Source organism: Prionailurus bengalensis, chromosome D3, assembly GCF_016509475.1.
Source record: "Prionailurus bengalensis isolate Pbe53 chromosome D3, Fcat_Pben_1.1_paternal_pri, whole genome shotgun sequence".
Lineage (NCBI taxonomy): Eukaryota > Metazoa > Chordata > Mammalia > Carnivora > Felidae > Prionailurus > Prionailurus bengalensis.
This window is the reverse complement of record NC_057356.1, coordinates 18,196,520-18,215,970: the sequence shown is the minus strand read 5'-3', so window position 1 is coordinate 18,215,970 and position 19,451 is coordinate 18,196,520. Positions and strand designations below refer to the sequence as shown.

The 19,451-nt window shown below is 54.9% G+C and overlaps 1 protein-coding gene across 5 annotated transcripts in view; it reads right to left on the bottom strand.

Moving 5' to 3' along the window:
- Window positions 1-7,722: 7,722 nt before the first annotated feature.
- ACACB (acetyl-CoA carboxylase beta) overlaps window positions 7,723-19,451 on the bottom strand; it is a 110,551-nt gene continuing 98,822 nt past the window's right edge. For 3 of the 5 annotated variants that reach the window (XM_043557837.1, XM_043557838.1, XM_043557839.1), the window contains 10 exons: window positions 19,026-19,146; window positions 17,545-17,641; window positions 15,896-15,992; window positions 15,210-15,345; window positions 14,196-14,373; window positions 12,264-12,376; window positions 11,156-11,310; window positions 10,363-10,533; window positions 10,121-10,257; window positions 7,723-9,463 (listed from right to left, as the gene is read on the bottom strand). In XM_043557837.1, the coding sequence (XP_043413772.1) occupies window positions 9,337-9,463; window positions 10,121-10,257; window positions 10,363-10,533; window positions 11,156-11,310; window positions 12,264-12,376; window positions 14,196-14,373; window positions 15,210-15,345; window positions 15,896-15,992; window positions 17,545-17,641; window positions 19,026-19,146 (1,332 nt within the window). In that variant the 3' untranslated portion in view covers window positions 7,723-9,336. The other 2 variants (XM_043557840.1, XM_043557841.1) reach the window with 2 other exon arrangements.

The window sequence follows — 19,451 nt, the reverse complement described above, 5'->3', positions numbered from 1 at the left end:
GCCTCTGGAATGAGAGTCCCCGGTACCTCTCTCTGCATCCTGGCAACCTTAACTCCCGAATTACCGGTGAATCGTGACGCCAACTGGCTCTTAACCCCTTTGCAGCCCTGGGCTGCTTTTTAGAACAGAAAGCACTTTTGACACTATGAGACATCCACTTTTTCTAAATTAGGTTCCAGATACTTTTTTTTTTTTTTTTAACGTTTATTTATTTTTGAGAGAGAGAGACAGAGTGCGAGCAGGGGAGGGGCAAAGAGAGAGGAAGACACAGAATCCGAAGCAGGCTCCAGGCTCGGAGCTGTCAGCACAGAGCCCCGTGCGGGGCTCAAACTCATGAACCATAAGATCATGACCTGAGCTGAAGTCAGAGGCTTAACCGACTGAGCCACTCAGGCGCCCCAGAGACCGGATGACTTTCTAACTGCTCAGGCATGGTCCAGATCTCTTCCCACATGCTCCTAAGAGGGGAGGTGCCAAACATAGTTTGGGGCTGGGGGGCTTTCTAAGGGCAAATCGGGAGGGGGATGGGAAGAATGGCAGGGGCGTTCTGTGCTGGAATTAAAGACACTCCTGATGGAGGGCAAGCAAACTGAACCATGTAAAACTTGACCCATGCAGCGAGTGGGGGCCAGCAAAGCTATAATGCAGAGTATTTATTGGCACCTGTTTGTTCATTGCCCTGTGACCGTTTTATGTTTTGTTTTTGTTTTTTTTTCTTTTTGTCAACTACTGATTTTGCAAGTGGTGGATTCTGCAGACGGTGGGTTGGAGGAGGGACAGGAGAGGGGGGTGGGGAAAAGAGAAGGTAACTCGGGATCTTCCAGCTAAGGTGATGCCAAGAATCTGCTAGACTGGCTTGTGGCACTGCCCTCTCTTGCCCAGCTGGATGTTTGGCTCCTGTGTCTGCGAGTTCCCAAACCCAAGAGCCAGAATTTTCATCAGCCAGCCACCTGGAGGGTTCAGGGTTTAGACTTGTCTTGAAGGGCCACCTTTAAGTACTTCCTACCTGGTTCCGGAACTTTCTGCCAAGCAGCCACCGTCTTTCGACACAGCCCGGTGCTGTGCGTCTGAGCAGGACCGCTCAGCTGCTTTGTGTGATGTGCCCCCCCGATAAGTTAAGATGTTTGAGTCATTGTCAACAAAGACCCCGCGTTCGGGCAACACCAAGACTCTGTAAGAGTAGTGACGAATAAATGTCTTCTGTCAATAAAGGCTGAACGGCAGCCCCGTGGCTTGGGGGAAGATGGGGGAGGGGGGAGGTGAAGGACAAAAACACCGTTTGTCACAACCCTCACGGGTGAGGCCCCATTTACAGATGGGGAAACTGAGGCCCAGAGAGGCAACATCGAAGCCAGGCCTCTGATGCCAGGTTCCCGTCGCCCCAGAAACTGGGGGGAGTTGGCCCTTCATCGGTAAAATCAGCGTGGCCATCATTTACGGTCCCTCAGTGCCAGGCTCTCGACAGGCATTATCTCCGGCGGGGATGTGAAGCCCGTTTTTTGCTCAGAAGGCGGAGGCTCACGTGAGCTGAAGAGGCAGGACTGGGTCTGTGTGTGTCAGATTCCAGAGCTAGAGCTCAGAGGCGCTGCCTCTGGTGCATAGCTGGGGTCAGAGAAGGCCTCAAGGGCGAGGAGACACAACCTTTTGAGCACCGGGCCCTGTGCTGGTCACTCCTATCGATCAGCTCCTTCTAGCCTCGTGACAACCCTACCAGGCATGCCGTAGTTACTGTACCCATTTTGCAGATGAAGAAACTGAGGCTCAGGGGAACAAAGGAATGTCCTGCCATCCAAGATAACAGCAAAAGGGCGTATGAATTAGGCGTCTAAGTCTTAAGCCCTCCCAGGGAGTGGCCTGCAGCCTCACTGGGGAGACCGGTTCACACATAGGCAATAATTCGCAGGAAAGGAAGGGTAGGAGGATGATGGGGAAGTGGGGATTGGGCCTACCTTAGTGGAAACCAGGCAGGTGACAGGGAGAGGGTGCCCCCGGGGGTGGCCCTGTGACCCCAGCCTGGCCAATGAGAACATCACTGCCCCCACCGCCCCCAGTGATTGGTTGGGGGCGGAATGACACTGGCCATGTCACATGTGACAGCCGATCGACATCACCTGGGGACTTTGTAGAAGCTACAGGACAGGGCCGCCACACTGGAGGGTACAGTCTGAGCAGGTGGGTCACCACAGGGAGAGGGCTAAGGAGCCTTGGGTCTGACACCTACTCCTTACTATGGGCACTTGGGGCAGGTATGCACAGAATCAAGGCAAGAATGCCAAGATCATAAGGTCACAAGCTCTAGGCAAAGAGCCCCAGTCACAACCCAAGCCCCACCTGTGCAGGGGCCGTGCTGACACAAGGACGAAGCGTGAAGGAGAGACCTGAGGAATGAGGCTTCTCTAAGGTTCTCTCTGCAGCTGGTCAACTCAGGAGGAAAATACTCATCGATGTGAGCACCAGCTGTATACTCTGCACGAGCTAAACAGCCAGGAACCATCTCCTCGAGATGGCACAACCACCCTCAGAGTCAGGAGATGGTCCCATTTCCCAGGTGAGAACACTAAGGCTCAGCTCACGATCATGCAGCTTTCCTCTTCTCCCTCCAGAAGAAATCGTCCACATTCTAACAACAAAAATAGTAATGACACGGGGTGACATGCTACATGCACTGCCACATGGCTTATTTCGTTCATCCCGTTCTCCATGGGGCACAGCTGTCATCACCTGTGGGAGGCAGAATACTGGCTCCCAATGGTGGCCACGTCCTAATCCTGCGACTTTGTTCGGTTACAGCAAGGAGAATGAAGGGAGCAGATGGAATTAAGGCTGCATTAATGAGTTATTTCAAGCAGCTGTCTTAAATGAGGGAGAGTATCCCGGATTATCTAGGGAAACCCTGTGGTCATCACAGGATCCTTCTAAGTAAAAGAGGGAGGCAGGAGAGTTGGTGTCAGCCCTGGAGATGTAACCTTGCTGGCGGTGAAAATGGAATGGGGCCTCTAGATGCTGGAAAACACCAGAAAACAGACTTTCCCTTAGAGATTCCCAAAGGACCACAGGCAGGGGGCGCCTGGGTGGCTCAGTCGGTCAAGCGTCTGACTCTTGATTTCGACTGGGGTCATCATCTCACAGTTCGAGCCCCATGTCAGGCTCTGCACTGACAGTGTAGAGCCCACTTGGGATTCTTTCTCTCTCCACCCCTCCCCACTCGTATGTGCGCTCTCAAAATAAATAAATAAACTTAAAAAAAAAAAAAAGGAACCACAGGCTTAGCAGCACCGATTCTAACCCAGTGAGACCCATTACAGACTTCTGAGCTCCAGAACCGTAAGATGACAAGTTTGTGTTGTTTTTAAGCCACTAAGGTTGCGTAAGTGTCACAGCTGCCACGGGAAACAAACATCCCATTTTACAGAAGACAAAACTGAGGCTCAGAGTGGCTGAGCCGCTTACCTGTGATCAGGAAGGGGTGGAGATGGGATTCCAATGGCGCTCAGCTTCCCACAGCCTATCGTCCATCTCGGAGGGCTCAGCTAGCCCGTCGCTTGCCGGGGTTACTCTCCCGGCCCTTTGCACGGCCCTGGCGCCTCACCGCCTCACCTAGCATTTGCTCCCCAAGGCTCAGCTGGTGCAGGTTCAGGGAAAGGGATGAAGGAAACGGACAGAAGTAGACGATGAGATGAACGAGGCCGGTGTTTCCACCCCTGGGGGGGATCGCAGCACCCCCACCTCCAGGGCAGGGGTAGCAGCCGAAGACCAAACTGGCGGAAGGAAGGGAGGCCTGGCAGCCGGGGCAGGAGCCGCTGGGTGGGCGGGGGAAGCAGGAGGCACAGGAATGGAAAACTTAAAGGCGCACGCTAGGCTGCGTTTCCCCGCCACCGTGTTTGAGCGACGCAGGCGAAAAAGTCCAATGCCTTGAGTAGACAATTACTTCCAGGCTTGATCCGGAAGGATCGCTCCCGTGAAAACGAACAAAAAAAGCCATTTCGAGTGTCGGCGAGGTTATGGGGAAACCAGATCCCGGGCGCGCTGTCGGTGGGAATGTAAAAGGGCGTAGCCCCAACGGGAAGCGGGCTGGCGTTTTCTCACAAAGTGCAGCAATTCCACGTGTGGGCATGCGCTCCGCAAGGACCCGGAAGGGCGGACTCGAAGACGTATCTGCACGCCCACGCTCATGGCGGCGCTATTCACGAAAGCCAAAAGGTGGGAGCAACAGAAGTGACCACGGACGGAGGAGTGGATAAGCGGAACGTGGGTGCCACGGTCTGAAAGGCTGTGTGCCGCGGCCCCCTCCCCGCCATGCGTATGCTGAAATCCTAACGCAGATACGATGGCATCAGCAGGTGGGGGCCTCTCGGACGGATGTAGATCATGAGGGTGGCCTCTTCAAGAATGGGATTAATGCTCTTACGAGAAGCCCAAAGATGTCCCTGCCCCTTCTGCCACGTGAGGACACAGAGAAGTTTGCGCCCCAGAAGAGGCATGGTGTCACCCTGATCTTGGACTTCCAGCCCGTAGAACTGTAAGCAATGAATTTCCGTTATTTATAAGCTCCACACCCCCCTCCCCAGCCTGTGGTATTTTGTGATATATATATATATATATATATATATATATATATATATATATATTTTTTTTTTTTTTTTTTTTTTTTTTTTCCAATGGAATGTTATCTGGCCTTAAAAAGAAGGGAGTTCTGACACCTGCTACAACATGGATGAAACCTTGCGGACGTGGTGCTGAGTGAAAGAAGCCAGACGCAAAAAGACCAGCACTGGATGCTTCCACTTGTATGAGGGACCTCGAGTAGGCAAATGCATACAGACAGAAAGCAGCTGGTGGTTGCCAGAGCTGGAGGGAGGGGGAAACGGGGGTGTTTGAGGGGTAAGGAGTCTCCGTTTGAGGTGATAATGCTATAGAGACGGACGGTAGTGCTGATTTGCCCAACAGCGTGACTGCACGTAATGCCGCCGGGCTGTACATTTCAAAGACGGTTAAAACGGCTAAAATAGTAAATTTTGAGGTGATGTATATTTTACCAAAAATGGTAAATGGTAAAAAAAAAATGAAGAATGAGAAATCCTAGGCTACTGGCCTGTGTTTCCTGTACATGAAGCTGCTCAGAGATATACAAGGGTCAGAGTATCACAAGATACAGATCATCAGGGGAAAGCGGCCTTTTCCCTCACCTTCCAGAAGGGGCCACCCTCTGCCAATAAGACGGCTCTCAGGGCACCTGAGTGGCTCAGTCGGTTTAAGCGTCCGACTTCAGCTCAGGTCACGATCTCGCGGTCCGTGAGTTCGAGCCCCACGTCGGGCTCTGGGCTGATGGCTCAGAGCCTGGAGCCTGCTTCCGATTCTGTGTCTCCCTCTCTCTCTGCCCCTCCCCCGTTCACGCTCTGTCTCTGTCTCAAAAATAAATAAAACGTTAAAAAAAAATGTTTTAAAAAAGACGGCTCTCCAGCATCCCTCCTCAGCTCAGTAGCCAGAGGAATTTAGGGATTTCTAGGTATGTATTTCATTTTCAAATCCATGTTTCAGATAGATGATAGATAGATACATAGATAGATAGATAGATAGATACAAATCACACAAAAGGAGCAGCCCAGAGGCTGCAGGACCACAAGCCATGGTCTCCCAACCCACTGGGGAGATGGTCAGGGAGAACTGCCTGGAGGAAGCACCATGTGAGTTGGGTTTTGAGGGGTGAGTAGGAGTCAGCCAGACAAAGGCCGGAGCGGAAGAGGGTTTCTGGCAGGAGAAACAGTCTGCTCACCTGGCAGTGAACCGACAGGCTTGGTGGCTGGTGATGACAGAGTCCCTAGGAACGATGTGCAGGCTGGGTGTGGCTCACGCCAGTCCATGTGGGGTTAAGCGAGAACTCATCCCAGCGGGTACTTGGAGCAGTGAAGGGGCATTTTGGGGATAGACTGTTGGCAGAGAGCCTCGGCGTGGCTCTGGCCATCAGCTGCATGGATAAAACCCAGAAGGTTTGCTCATGCTATCAGAGTGCACAGGACCCTTTTCTGTGCCTGCTGGTCATCTGGGGACCCTTGCTGCGGTCTTGTGGGTGATCTTCTCTGTTCGGTTCCTATCACAGTGACCCTGAAGGGTGGACCCATCTCCGAAAGAATGACAACAGACCCTGGGCATTTGACGAGTTGTGGCCATGAATATCCTCTACGGTTAACCCTTTGCAATTTCCGGCTTTGGGGACCCTGGAAAAACAGCTCCCGAGGGCAGGAGTGGGCTGTCTTGCTCACGGCTGTGCCCCCTCACACATAGTACGTGCTCAATAAATAGTTGATGAAGATACGCTTGGCACAGACAGAACCCGGCACCGTGAGGCTGGAGATCCCCTCACCAGCCACACGATGGGCCACCTCACCTCAACACAGCTCTGTTCTCAACTCTCTACTCTCGGCTGCAAAGGAGCTCAGGACATGATTTAAAGGTAAAACAAAACAACAAAAAAACCCCGGTGTTTGGAAACACAAATATCCCCCTAGAGAAGTATACAGATGTCTGCCATTTACTCTGAAATGTGTCCAAATAAGAGAATGGGTTGACAGGTTGAGAGAGGGGCGGATAGATGGATGGACCAGGACAAGCACAGGAAAAGGACTGTGATAGCAGCCAGCACTGAATGGCTGTGTGTCTGCCACAGCGAAGTTGACCTGTTGGTGTTTGGAAATTTTTCATAATAAAGTGTCAGGGGAAAGTGACCTTGGGTTAAAAGGCCAACTGACTTTTGGATTTGGAGAATGAGGTGGGGGAGGCAAAGCAAGAGCAGAGGTTGGGATGACCCAAGAAGGGGGTGCCAGTTTGGTAGCACCCCGCTTTCGTGATGTGGACAAGCTGTACGTCCAAGGACACGGGGTTCCTTCAAGTGGTTTGGGGGGGGGGTGCGTGGTGCTCCAGAATCTGCTGATCCAGGGAGGGAGAGACTCCAGTGAAGGGAGAGGGTAGCTTGTCCCCCGCCGAGGCCTGGCCCTGGAGGGGCCAGGGTCTTGATGGGGATCCGAATGAGGACGTTGGTTGGATCAGCTGGGGTGAGGCGGGGGGCTGGTGTAGATGGTGCCCTCACGTGCCAGGACGTAGCCTTTGCAAAGGTTCAGGATTCACGGGACAGCAAAAGGCCTCGCAAGATCGGGTCTGGGTCAGCCTGGGTGCCTGGCCCCCACCTCACCAGCTGTGTGAACTTGGGCACGTCTCTTCTCTCTAAGCTGGAGTTTTCTTGCCTATAAAAGTGAGGAGAGAGTGTAGCATGCACTTGAGAGGCTCTCAGGGGTCACATGGGATGAGGTCACCACCCTGAGCATCCAGTTTGGACCCGAGCTGCCCACCGAGGCCTCTGGCCACACTCAGTGGCACAGTCCCTCCCCTCTTCCCTGGAGGGGGCTGCACTGAGTCCCCGGAAGCAGGGAAAGTACTATCAGCTGATTGCCAATGTGCTGAACTCCGCCCCATCAGCTGGCAGACAGCAGCACGCGGCCATTTTTGAAATCAAGCTGAAAAGACCAAGTCCGCCCGTGACTTCCGGGATACAAACTGTCACAAACTGTCTGACTTCTGGGAGACAAACTCTTTTCAGAGCTTTGTCTTCCTGGGATGGGGGCTTGCACAAGATCTCGGCCAATGGGGCAGGCCGGTGAGCTCCAGGGCAATCACCCAGGCAGGCGGCCTGCCTCTTCTGGTCCAGGTAATAAGTCAAGGCCAAAGTGCTTCCTTTAAAAAACACTTTATTCCACACATCTCCTGGCGGGATCCCCCACCCACTGCCCCTGGGGAGCAGCTCGTTATGGACTGCCTTTCCCTCCAAAACCAAGGGAGCCTCCCGCACACGGAAACATTCAGTTCCCAAGTCAGCGTGGAGTCCCACGCCCTCCCCGAATCGGCCCCAGGATGGGACGACAGATAATCCCTCTTTCTCCCATCCCTCACTGCCTCCATGACACCTTCATGTGCCAGGTCCGTCACTGGCTAATGGCCAAACTCTGTTTTTTTTTTTTTTCCACTCAGGCAGTGGAAGCATCCAGGCTGGTGGGGGGCTTCCCCTGGGCAGCCTCGTCGGTCTCTGAACCGGCAAGGTTCCTCAGACAAACTTCCCATCCCAGCAGTGGGGGGGGGGGGGGGGGGGGGGGGGGGGGGGGGGGGGGGGGGGGGGGGGGCAACTGCCCCCATCACCGGCACCCAAGAACTGATGGACGGGGCCGGGAGGACAGCATGCCCCCGATGCCCTGTGGCCTCCAGAACCCAGTGCTGGAGGGCAGGTCGCAGGGGCCTCCCTGAGCAAATTGGTGTGGCCCTCCTGGTCCAGTCCTTGCAAACCAAGAGCTCTGCCCCTTGGGGCCAGATCCCTGCCCAGACATCAAGGCACCAGGTGAGGGGGTGCCGGCAGAGGGGGCCTCCGAGGTGAGTAGTGGCAATCCCCGCAGTGACACTCACGAGCCAGCTGGGCTGTGAGCCCGGTGACCGTCTGCCTTCTGCCTTCGTGTTCCCAACCCGGCCACGAGGCTGCACGCAGGGGACCGGGGGGCCGTCCTTGTCCTCCTCCCAGGGAAGGGGCCGGCTGGGAGGGCTGGGAGCCACACGGAAGCTGTCCTCAAAGGTCCTGAAATGTGCGGCCAAACAGTTCTGCCCATTTCCTTTCCCCCTTTCAAAAACAGAATCAGCACGGCCTTACCAGCGAGACGTTCCTGGCGCCCCTCTAGGGGCCACGTGGGGGAACGACCTACCGTTTTAGTCTCTTAAAAAACCATTCATGCCCTTTCCCAGGTGACTTGACAGTTTCCGGAATAAGCATCATGACAAAAACCAGGCTGTGTCTGCGCTTCCTTCCTCGGCCTACTTTGCCGAACTATGTAAGACGCTTACAATCAGGAGTTGGTCTCAGAGTAGAAAAATACAAAGATTCTGTGATCTGATATAAAACGAGCCCAAGAGAACACCTGGAGCCCGCACACCAGGCACTGGAAAGCAAAAGGAAATGGGGGGGTTTGGGTTCAATGTGATTCAGGGATGCGGCAAAAAAAAAAAAAAAAAAAAAAAAAGGATGTCTCAAGAGACACCAGAGCCAACTTCCCAGTGATGGAGAGGAAGCTATTTCTGCTCGGAAGGGGCTCTCCTGAGCTTTTTATTGGGACAGGAGTGAGTGGGAGGCCAGCAGCCCTGCAGAGATGCCTAGGGTTTGGGGGGTTTGGGGGTTTTGAGGGTTTTATTTTTTTTGCTTTTTTCTTTTTAAAAAGCAAACCCCCACGGTCCTGATGAGGCCTGCGGTAGGCGGGTCAGCGTGGTTTCTTTTGCCCGTGGTCCTGAAAGCGGCCGGGTGGGCCGGGGTCAGGTGGAGGCTGGGCTGTCCATGGTGGACAGGAGGTGAATGACTTCGGCCCGCTCTGCTGAGCTAATGTGCTGGCTCAGGTACACGATGCAGTCCGCGGCCACCTCAGGGTTGTCTTGAACCAGGCTGCAGGGGGAGGGGAGAAAAGGGCAGGGGTCATTCCTGCCACTTAGGTCAGGGGGTCCTAGGGCGGTCGCTAAGAATTCCTGTGCAGGGCCATGCCATGTTCCTGGGTGGGTGACAACCCAGGGCTCCCAAGTCTCTCTGTGCCGTGGTCACCGTGGCAGGAGGGGGGGGGGGGTGTGGTCCTATACGGCAGGAGGGAATTCTGGGGGTCAGAACACTTGGAAGGACAGTGGACCCTGTCAGTCACTAGCTGTGTGACTGGAGACCCAGTATTTCCCCTAAATTTCAGCTTCATTCCCTAAATGGGGTCCCACATGATCGATGACCCATCTCACAGGGGACCCCATGGGAATGGGGTGAGCAAATCCTTTGGAAAGGCTGGCACCATTGGAAGCCAGCAGCCTACGGCCTAGCAGTTAAGAACTTGGGCTCTCCCAGATGCGCTCTAGCCGTGACCTTGGACCAGCTGTCCTCTATATTCCAGCAAGGAATACAGCCCCCGAGCCGTGGACCTCGCACGCGAGGCTGAGCCGTAGGCCCGAGGACCATGCAGCGTCATGGAGTCAAGCTGGCACTCTGGGATCAGGCGGCTGGCGGTAAATCCGGCGCTCGCCAAGAAGTCCAAGGCATGGGCGGGTGGGCGGGGTGGCCACTTACCGTCTGATGGTCTTGAGGACGGAGTCGCGCTTCAAACACTTGATGTTCTCGCGGATGGTGGAACGCAGGCCGCCCCCGCCCTGCCAGTGCTGTTCCAGCCACTTTACCACCATCTGGTTGTTATCCCACAGGTAGGCCTGGGGGCAAGGGGACAGGCAGCCTCAGAGAGGGACCCCTGAGCAGGCTAGCCCCGGGAGGCACGCACCGACCCACCCACCCGTCCTGTCTCCGCCCAGGCCCACCTTGACGGCCCCCTCCGTCTCCACGAACCACCGACGCAGCATGGACTGGATGTGCACGTGGCTCAGCTCACTGCTGGCCTGCAGGATCTCCTGCTTGACCTGGTCCTCCAGCAGGAGGCGGCGCAGACGCCAGTACAGGAAGGCGCGTGAGGTCTTCCACTCCACGATTTCCTGCGGACAAGCCCCAGGCCTGAGCCCTCTGAAGGGGCAGGGGCGGGCAGAGATGCAGGGTGCTGCCCAGGGCGGGGCCCTGGGCTAGGCGCAAGCTCGGTGATCATTCCCGTTTTACAGGCGGGGCAGCTGAGGCTCGGGGCGGGGGGTTGGCGGGGCCAAGATTTCACCGGGACTCTACTCGGGCTTCCCAGAGGCACGGAGAGGCTTAGGCTGGCTGGGAGGGAGCCCCACACACAGGGGTGGTAGGTGAGCGTAGGGTATCTTCTTAGGGGCCGAGCGATGGGGTGGGGCTGGTGAAGGCCAGTGCTGGGCGGCAACAATCCTTCCCAAGTCTGGCCCGGGGTTAGAGACACCCATGGAGGTCAGACTGGTGGTTCCCAAACCTTGCTGCCTGTTGGAATCGCTTGGGGATTTGCAGCCATACTTATACGGGGCTCCCACCCCCTGATACTCTGATTTAATTGGTCCGAAGAGCCACCTGGGCACTGGGATTTTTTTTTTTATTGCTCCCTGAGTGTTTCTAACATGTAGCTTTCGAGCCCAGATCTGCTCCGGTTGGAAACCAGGTGACCTTAGGATGGGGCATTCATGTGGGGCTCCCACAGCTGCAGGCTCTTACAGAGACGACACCCTTCTCCAGCAAGCCGTGGGCCCTGTCGTGGAGGTCGGCGAACAGCACCGCCACCTGGTGGTAGATGGGCAGGAGCAGGTCCTCCCGGGCCTTCAGCTGGCCCTCCAGGTCCTTGCGGTCCTTATCGGAGAGCTCGGACACTCCTGTGGGCAAGGGCACAAACCAGGGTTTGCAGGACAGGCCTGCACTCTGATTCGGAAGCTGCCCCCAAACCAAGCTGCTCGCACGGTCTCAGAAGTGTGCTTACCATGGCGAGACCGCATTCAGCGTGCAACTCTAAATGTGCCCCCTTCTCGGGAAGAACCACTGTGCTCACGGGCTATGATCACTTACTATTTTCCACACATATTGCAAAATACAATTAAGGGGATATTATGAACAACGCTGGGCCAATTTCACACCTTAGATGAAATGGACAAATTCCTTGAAATATACAAACTATGGAAGCTCTGCCAAGAGGAAACAGATCCCCTGAATAGTCCTACATATAATAAAGATGAATTTGTAGCCAGAAACCTCCTATCAAAGATTTAAAGACATAATGCCAGTTCCGACTCAGAAGACAGGAGGAAACACCTCCCAACTCATTCAAGAGATCAGCATTTACCCTGACATGAAACCAAAGAAATTACACACACACACACACACACACACACACACACTCTAAGAAATCTTGTGAAGGGCACAGTTATAAAGGCACTGTCACCCAATATGGACTTTTAAAGAGAATTACATCTAAGGCTACAAGTGAAACAAAACTATCACTCAGACAAAATTGGTAACATACTTCAGGTCTGATGGAAAATTCTAAAGGGACATTTTGCTGTGCAAATTCTCATCATCCTCACTGGCCCCAGATACTTCCATTGTTATATTTTATGTGTGTTCAGAAATAAATACACTAAGGCATTAAACATACTTTTTGATGGTAAAGGGCTGATTTTGCTATATGAACATGTTTAACACATCCCCCGATTTTTGGAGCTGACTTTTGGCATGCTGGCACTTTGTTTTTACCAGACTAGAACCCCCCGGGAGGGGAGCGGGCTGGGTCTCTCTTGCCCTCTGAGACCTGAGGCGTTTCCACCCCTCTCACCTAGCTGTTCCACGAGCTTCTTATAAACTGGGTCGATCCTCCTCATGGTCTTTATCAGATCTTTCTTTCGGAACTTAATCTCCACTGTTCCCTCCGGCTCCAGAATGCTCGCCCTGAAAAAAGAAGAGGAAGGGGTAGAAGTGTAGGAGATGTCCCCCCAACAAACTACAGCCAGGAGACATGGGGGTAGAGACAGGAGAGCCAGGAAATCCGGGTGTGAGTTCTTAGATCTTTCACAGACTCACTCTGTGACCTTGGGCAAGTCAGAGGGGACTCTCCAGTCATCTGCTTCTATATCCATAAAATATACAGGGGCTGAGCCAACTTCTTAAAATCACGTTTTCTGGGGGCGCCTGGGTGGCGCAGTCGGTTAAGCGTCCGACTTCAGCCAGGTCACGATCTCGCGGTCTGTGAGTTCGAGCCCCGCGTCGGGCTCTGGGCTGATGGCTCAGAGCCTGGAGCCTGCTTCCGATTCTGTGTCTCCCTCTCTCTCTGCCCCTCCCCCGTTCATGCTCTGTCTCTCTCTGTCTCAAAAATAAATAAATGTTAAAAAAAAAAAAATTAAAAAAAAAAATCACGTTTTCTGAACTCTGGAATGCCCTTTCGGCTCTGAGAGCATAGGCCTCTTCTCCAGAACAGCATAGCCCTCCTGTTCTTCAGCTATAGCCCTTTGTGACTTTCCTAATCTCTGCTCTCCTCGGGCCAGGGTACTGTTTCTGATCTCCTCCAAGCTCACAAAGGCACAATGAAGAACTCAACATGGTTCAGTATGAGCTGGCCCTCTCACTCACGCCCCACACTGCCCCCTTCATCCTCTTTTGATAGTTTGGAAGCCCCAAGAAATACTTGATGTAGCTCTGAGCTTCCTGGTGGCCAGAGTGAAAAGGTAACGATGACCCCACTTGAGGCTGCTCATGTCCCGAGTCATCCTGGAGGGCGGACCTCAACAGTCCCCCGTGATGGTCTAGGTGCACTGAAGGCGGGACAGGTGTCGCTCATGTGCACCATATCACGATATCTACCATGATGTCTGGTACATAGTAGGTACTCAATAAATAGTCACTGAATGAATGAATGGGTAACAGACATGGGAAGAGGATGCCTATATTTGGGGCAAAACTACTCCTGAGGTCTTGACATCCTACACAGCATGTAGCTTAGAGTCTTCCTTTTTTTTTTTTTTTTTTTTTTTAATTTTTTAACGTTTATTCAGTTTTGAGGAACAGAGCGTGCGTGGAGGAGGGGCAGAGAGCAAGGGAGACACAGAATCCGAAGCAGGCTCCGGGCTCTGAGCTGTCAGCACAGAGCCCGATGCGGGGCTCGAACTCATGAACTGCGAGATCATGACCTGAGCCAAAGTCGGACGCCCAACCGACTGAGCACCCCAGGCGCCCCAACTTAGAGTCTTCACTTTAAAGTTACTCAAGCACCATGTAGCAAGTACCACTGTCATTATCCTTTCTGTAAACGTTCCTGGAATGAATGAATTCCTCCTTAACAAAGTGCCACAGGTTTCTCTCTCCCGACGAACCAGTAACCTCTCAGGCAAGTATCTGTCAGTCATTTGTTCAGCCAGGATTTCCCAACCACCTGCTAGCGGTCAGGCATTGTGCGAGGCCCTGGCCTATAAAACTGAATAAAGCACAGCCCCTCCAGGAACTCACAGCTTGGGCAGAGACTCAGAGCCCAGGGAGAACTAGAGGACTGGTTATGTTTCCCTTTTTATCCTGGCTGCCAGGAAGCTCAGGTGCCATGAACTCTCCTGATAAAATCCACCTGTGCACTGGATGCTAGTTTCGGACTGGTAAAATTGGAGCCTCTCCATCCTTCAGAACCTCAGAATGCCCTGGCAATTCCTGGCCAGTGGCTCAAAGATGATGGGGCCTCGGGAGTGGGGGTGAAGGGAAATGAGGCTGAGGGTCACACACCCACCTGCTCTCCTTGTCTGCGTACGTTTCTATGCGCAGGGGGTTGATGGAGGAGTCCACGGCCACCCAGGAGCCCCCCCGGAGTTCCCCGTGGGGTGGGATATAGATCAGGATGGGCTGTTTGTACTGCCTGAAGCTGTCCACGATGTAGGCTCCAAACTTTAGCACCTGGTCGTACATGTCTGAAAGCAAAGCAGTTAGTTGCCCGGTGAGGAGGCTTCAGGCCCCAGCACCTGCCACACGCCAAGCCCCCAGCCGTCGCTGTCCTGGGGAGCCTGAGAAAGAGTGTTCAGCCGGGATGCTTCGCGGCACCACGGAAAGGGCAGTAGAGGAGGCCAGGTACAGACTGCACCCTTACTGTCCGTGTCACCTTGGCCAGGCCACTCTCCCCTCCCTCACACTGGGGCCTCTCAGTGCCTCCATCTGTAAAAGGAAGCGTAGGGCAATCTCAAGGGTCCCTTCCTTCCAGCTCTGACTCCGGGATGCCCTCACTGGTGACTGCCCCCCGCCCTGTCCTGACGTTCCTAGCACACGGAACCCTATCTATCCAGCAATAGCACAGATCCTTCCCTCCTGCCCACAGACAGCGTGGTCGTTATTTTCCACCAAGACGAGGCTCTCCGAGTACCAGGCACCTTATGTGGTTAGGCTGCAATAATAAAATTAACCATCATCATGCCAGGAGCCAACACCATGCACCCGTGATCAGCTCATATCAAACCCTCACTTCAGACCTCTCTCAGGTTGGTCTTACTCTTAGCCCCTTCACAGGAAGGAAAGTTCCCGGGGTCGCCCACCCTGCCCTGCCCCTCACAGGGTGACCTCTGGCTAGTCACACTGGGAGCCCTCAGTTCCTCATCTGTGAAATGGGTGGATGTTCCCTGAACTGCTCCCATCCTTGGAGGTTGTAGAGGGGCTCGGCTAAGATGATGACGCGACAGCGCCACCTGGAGGGGGTTTCCCCGTCCTGGGTGCTGACCCCACAGCTTTGGGACACCCACAGGAGAGGTGGCTTTACCTTTCATGCCACCGGAGAACCCCCTCCAGTTGGCAAAGATTATCAGGGGCAATCCCTCTCGGTTGAAATCGTTGATGGCCTGGGCCGTCTTGTAGGCTGAGTCTGGGAACCACACCTGGCCCGCCTGCTGGATTATCTGGAACACAGGGTGGCCTGGATCAGACTCCTCTGTGCAAGACCAGCGAGGGGACACGGGGACAGTCTTCTGAGCCACACCCTAGAGGGCAGGCAATCTGATCTGCGTTGGCACCCACACCAGAGCCAGGGCTCACAGGGAGGGCCCGAAGCTCACCTGCTGGGGGCCCTGCTTCTGCAGCCCAGGGAGGTTCCTTCTGCCTCATTTACAGGCTCAAAGGGGTGCCAAGCCAGTCCAGGCCATACCGAGTCCTAGGACCCACCCTCTGACTCCTGAGCTCCTCCCATATGTGCCATGGCCCAGCTAGAGTCAGTGACAGGGACAGGGACAGGCGCAGAGGGCAGGAGGGATTCCCAGGGACCTGTCACCCCCCTGAAGAAGAAAGACAGCGTAGGACATTTATGCATCCCGCAGAGACAGTGCTGGAGACGGGCGCCCCTGGGGCCAAGGACTCCCCTGAGGCTGGAAGGGCAGGCGTGTGACCGCCCAGGATCCACTCCGGCTGGCTGAGCCAGCTGAAACCACAGTCCCAAATTCCCAGCCCTCTGACCTGGGCCTCGGAATCCAGGTTGGCAGGGTCTGCAGGCACTACCACCTCCACGGTCCGCGTCTCCACGGCGATCACTCCAACAGGGATCCCCCCTAGCCTGTGAGGTGGAGCAGGGGCGAGCGGGGAGCTGGGCGGCAGCCCCCTTGGATCCGGGGGTAGACGGGTCCGCCCAGCCCCGGCTGACATTCTACGGGCATCCTGGGTACCTGGGCACTAAAGGCTGGGACGCGGGCATGCGTGCAGAAGCGTGCACAGCTTTTACTCTGGCGGGTTATTTTACTGGAAGGCAAAGAAGCCGTTCCAAAGCGGTAAGAGCCTCCTCGCCAGCCGGCGGGCTGGAAAGGTGCCATCGGCGCCCTTCTTGGGGCAGCAGCCATCGTGGTGACGGGGAGGGTGAGGCCAGTGCAGGAGCAGCGCTCTCCACTAGAACTTTCTGGGACGCTGTGTTCCCCCTGGCCCATCCAGAACAGCAGCTGTGACATGCTACCTCGGGCGGATGCTCAGCACCTGAAACGTGCCAAGGGCAACAGGGGAACGGAATACACCTTCCTCTCTCAAGTCACCGAGATTTGAATTGCTGCACGCGGCCAGCAGCCACCGCGCGGGACGGGGCGGGTCTAGGCACCGCGGCGTGCTTTCAAAGGGGTGGCGGATGTGGAGCCTGAAGGAGCTGCGGCTCAGAGGATTCCATGACATTAGTAACTGTCACCCGCCTGCTACCAGCCAGGCCTGAGCCAGGTGCATCCCTGGGTCACTCGTGTCTACGAGGCAGGTGGAGAGAACGTCTTTAAATAAAGGAAGGGTTTCCATGTAGAAGAGGGAGATCTCAACGCAGGTCTTAAAAAATAAAACACTTAGGGGGGAGGGATGAGCTGTTAGTACTAGGCTTAACATTTAGTATTTTAATACTTATTTATTGCCCGGGAGAGAAATAACAGCACCAACAAGGACAGGAATAACAGCCGCTGGCACTGACGGAGCACTTAGGGTGTTTTAAGAGCTTGACACACGTCCTCACAGCAGTCCTCTGGGGGCAGGATTATCATCCCCGTCTTGCAGATGAGGACGTAAAGGCCCAGAGAAAGTGAAGGACCTTAGATCGGACTCCAGAGCCTGGACTTGTAACAACTGCCTCGTGCCACGATCTGAATGCTAACTTATAAGGATAATTATAAGGGTCAATTATACGGAGAGGATCCCGCAGGTGGCCAGACATGTCTAAAATGGTGACGGCTGCACCACTGAGGGGTGAGCTGCTCAGCTCTGAAAGCATCCAAGCGATTAAGCCGTCCACCAGCTCTGCGTAGACAAGAGGGCTCCTGATCGTGGCCCTCGTGGAACAGACCTCATAGTTTTGAGTGTCTGTGTGGTTTTCTGGTGGGAGCACCCAGCGCTGTCTTCTGATTCCCAAAGGGGCAGACTCTGGCCCCCAGCAAGCAGATGGCCACAGAAAAATCCAGACTTTATGAAGAAGTTCAGCATCCAGAAAACCATCCCCCCCAAATTGGTTTTCCTTTTGGAAAGCCCTGAGGCCAAAAGGAAAGTGTTCTTGGGGGTCACCCAGGAGGAAAGGACCCACGGCTAGTGCCTGGGAGTCCCAGTGCCTGGTGAGGCCAGGCGAGTGCAGGCTGCCCCGTTCCCAGGGTTACCTCGCTCTTCCTGTCACCACCGTCTGGGCCCAAGGTGCCATGATTTCCTTGAAACTGCCGTGGTCAAAGAATCCACTCTGCCAGGATCCCTTCAGAGCTGTGGGCAGAAGGGCAGAGGCCCAGGCCAAGGGGCTGGGTTGATGAGGGTCCCCATGGTCTGCCTGGTGGGGCAGACAACCTGACCTTCACAGCCCAGACACCTGTTTCTCCAGAAAACCACACAGACCCCGACCCCATTAAAAGAAAGCAAAGCAAAGCAAAACAAAACCCTCCAAAAACACAGTTGCAGAAAATACCCCAAGTCGGGAATTCAGCCCATTTGGAACATCCAACCGTATCAGCTCCTGCCAATGCCAAATGCACGGACAAGGATCAGCCCAGGAGGCAAAGAGAGCTGACAGGGCCCCTTCAGAAGGTGGGATCTGGGGAAGGGACCACCTGCCCGGAAAACCTCATCCTCAATGTGCCGGCAGTAGCTTAATAACATTTAAATGTTAACTGGGGGGCATCTTCAATTTCAGAGAGAGAGAGAGAGACAGAGGGAGAGGGAGAGAAGAGGGGAGTCGGGGAGGGGCAGGGGAGGAGGGGAAGGGAGATGACTTGGGGAGGGGGAGGGGACAGAATATGATGATGCCAATTGCAGCCGTCCCTTTAAAGGAAGCATTGGCGCCCTGGTGTCCGTGACTCCGGTTTGGCCAAGGAGAAAGGAGCCAGGTGACGCGAGGGTCACAAGCCGCCAGCGAGGGAGGCTGGGTGCCTGAAAACAAAGCAGCCCAACTCCCGTGTCCACCCGAGGGCTGGCCTGACTAGATGGGGAAAATGGTCAGAAACAAGGTGGACATTTTTTTAGTCAAGATAAAGCCATCCCCCTCAGAGCTCACGGGGAGGAAAGCTCGAGAGAGGCACAAGAGGGGCAAGCGAGCCGCGGGGTATCCTGAGCCGGCAGCGCCCGGCGCGCCCCTGACGGGCACCCCTCCTGCACCACGCAGCTGGACGGGCAGGCGGATCCCTAAAGGCAGCGGCATCTGAAATTCCAGACTCGGGATCATGGTAACGGGGTTAGCTCAGCTTCCCTGGGGTGTTCTGCTTGCTCAGGAGGTAATCAAATACCTGCTTGCCCCTTTCAGAGAGGGGGTGGGGGTTGTAGTCTTGTCTTTGAAACCCTGATGTCTGCATCTTCCTATGTAACCACGGGGCAGCTCGGAGGGAGGCCAGGCCCCCTGTTGCACTTTCCCTGCATCTGCCAGCCCGAGGACCCAGAGCCTGTGCCCACCGCTTCTTTATTAACGACTTAGGAAAAGTATAGAGAAAAGTGGCCCCCACCCCCAGCCTCCACTCCCTCTGCGTTTGATCTCAGGTGTCCCCGTCCGGGATGTGTGACCAAGGGAGGATCGGGGCTTCTACCAGAGGGCCCCTTCACGCCTTCTTTTCAGAAAAGAAACCCAAGAGCCAGGTCTCCGGCAAAGCACTTAGGGACTCACTTGGGTGAGGCCGTCCTGCAAGCAGCCACCGGGGGTCGTAGGGAGCCCTGGACGGGAAGAATCCAATTTCTCGGTCAATGGGGTCCGAGGGTGTGGTGATGGGGACTGGACTGCGATTATCCTAGAAGAGAAAACGGCCTCTGTCTTCCGTGCCGGTCAGCCATGCCTGTGATCTGCTTCTCTCCTCCAACCATGATCATGCCTGCCTGCGCCACAGAACCCTGCCCGAATTAGCCAGTCATCGCCAGCATGAGTGGCGTTTGGTGAGGGCCTGCCAAGGTGCAGGCTCTCAACACCATTGTACTGAATCACCAAGGGAGCTCCCTAGGGTAGGTGCTATTGTTATTCCCATTTCACAGATGGGGAAACTGAGGCCCAGGAAGATGCACAGACTGTCCCAAGGTCTCACTGCTAGCGATGAGGAAG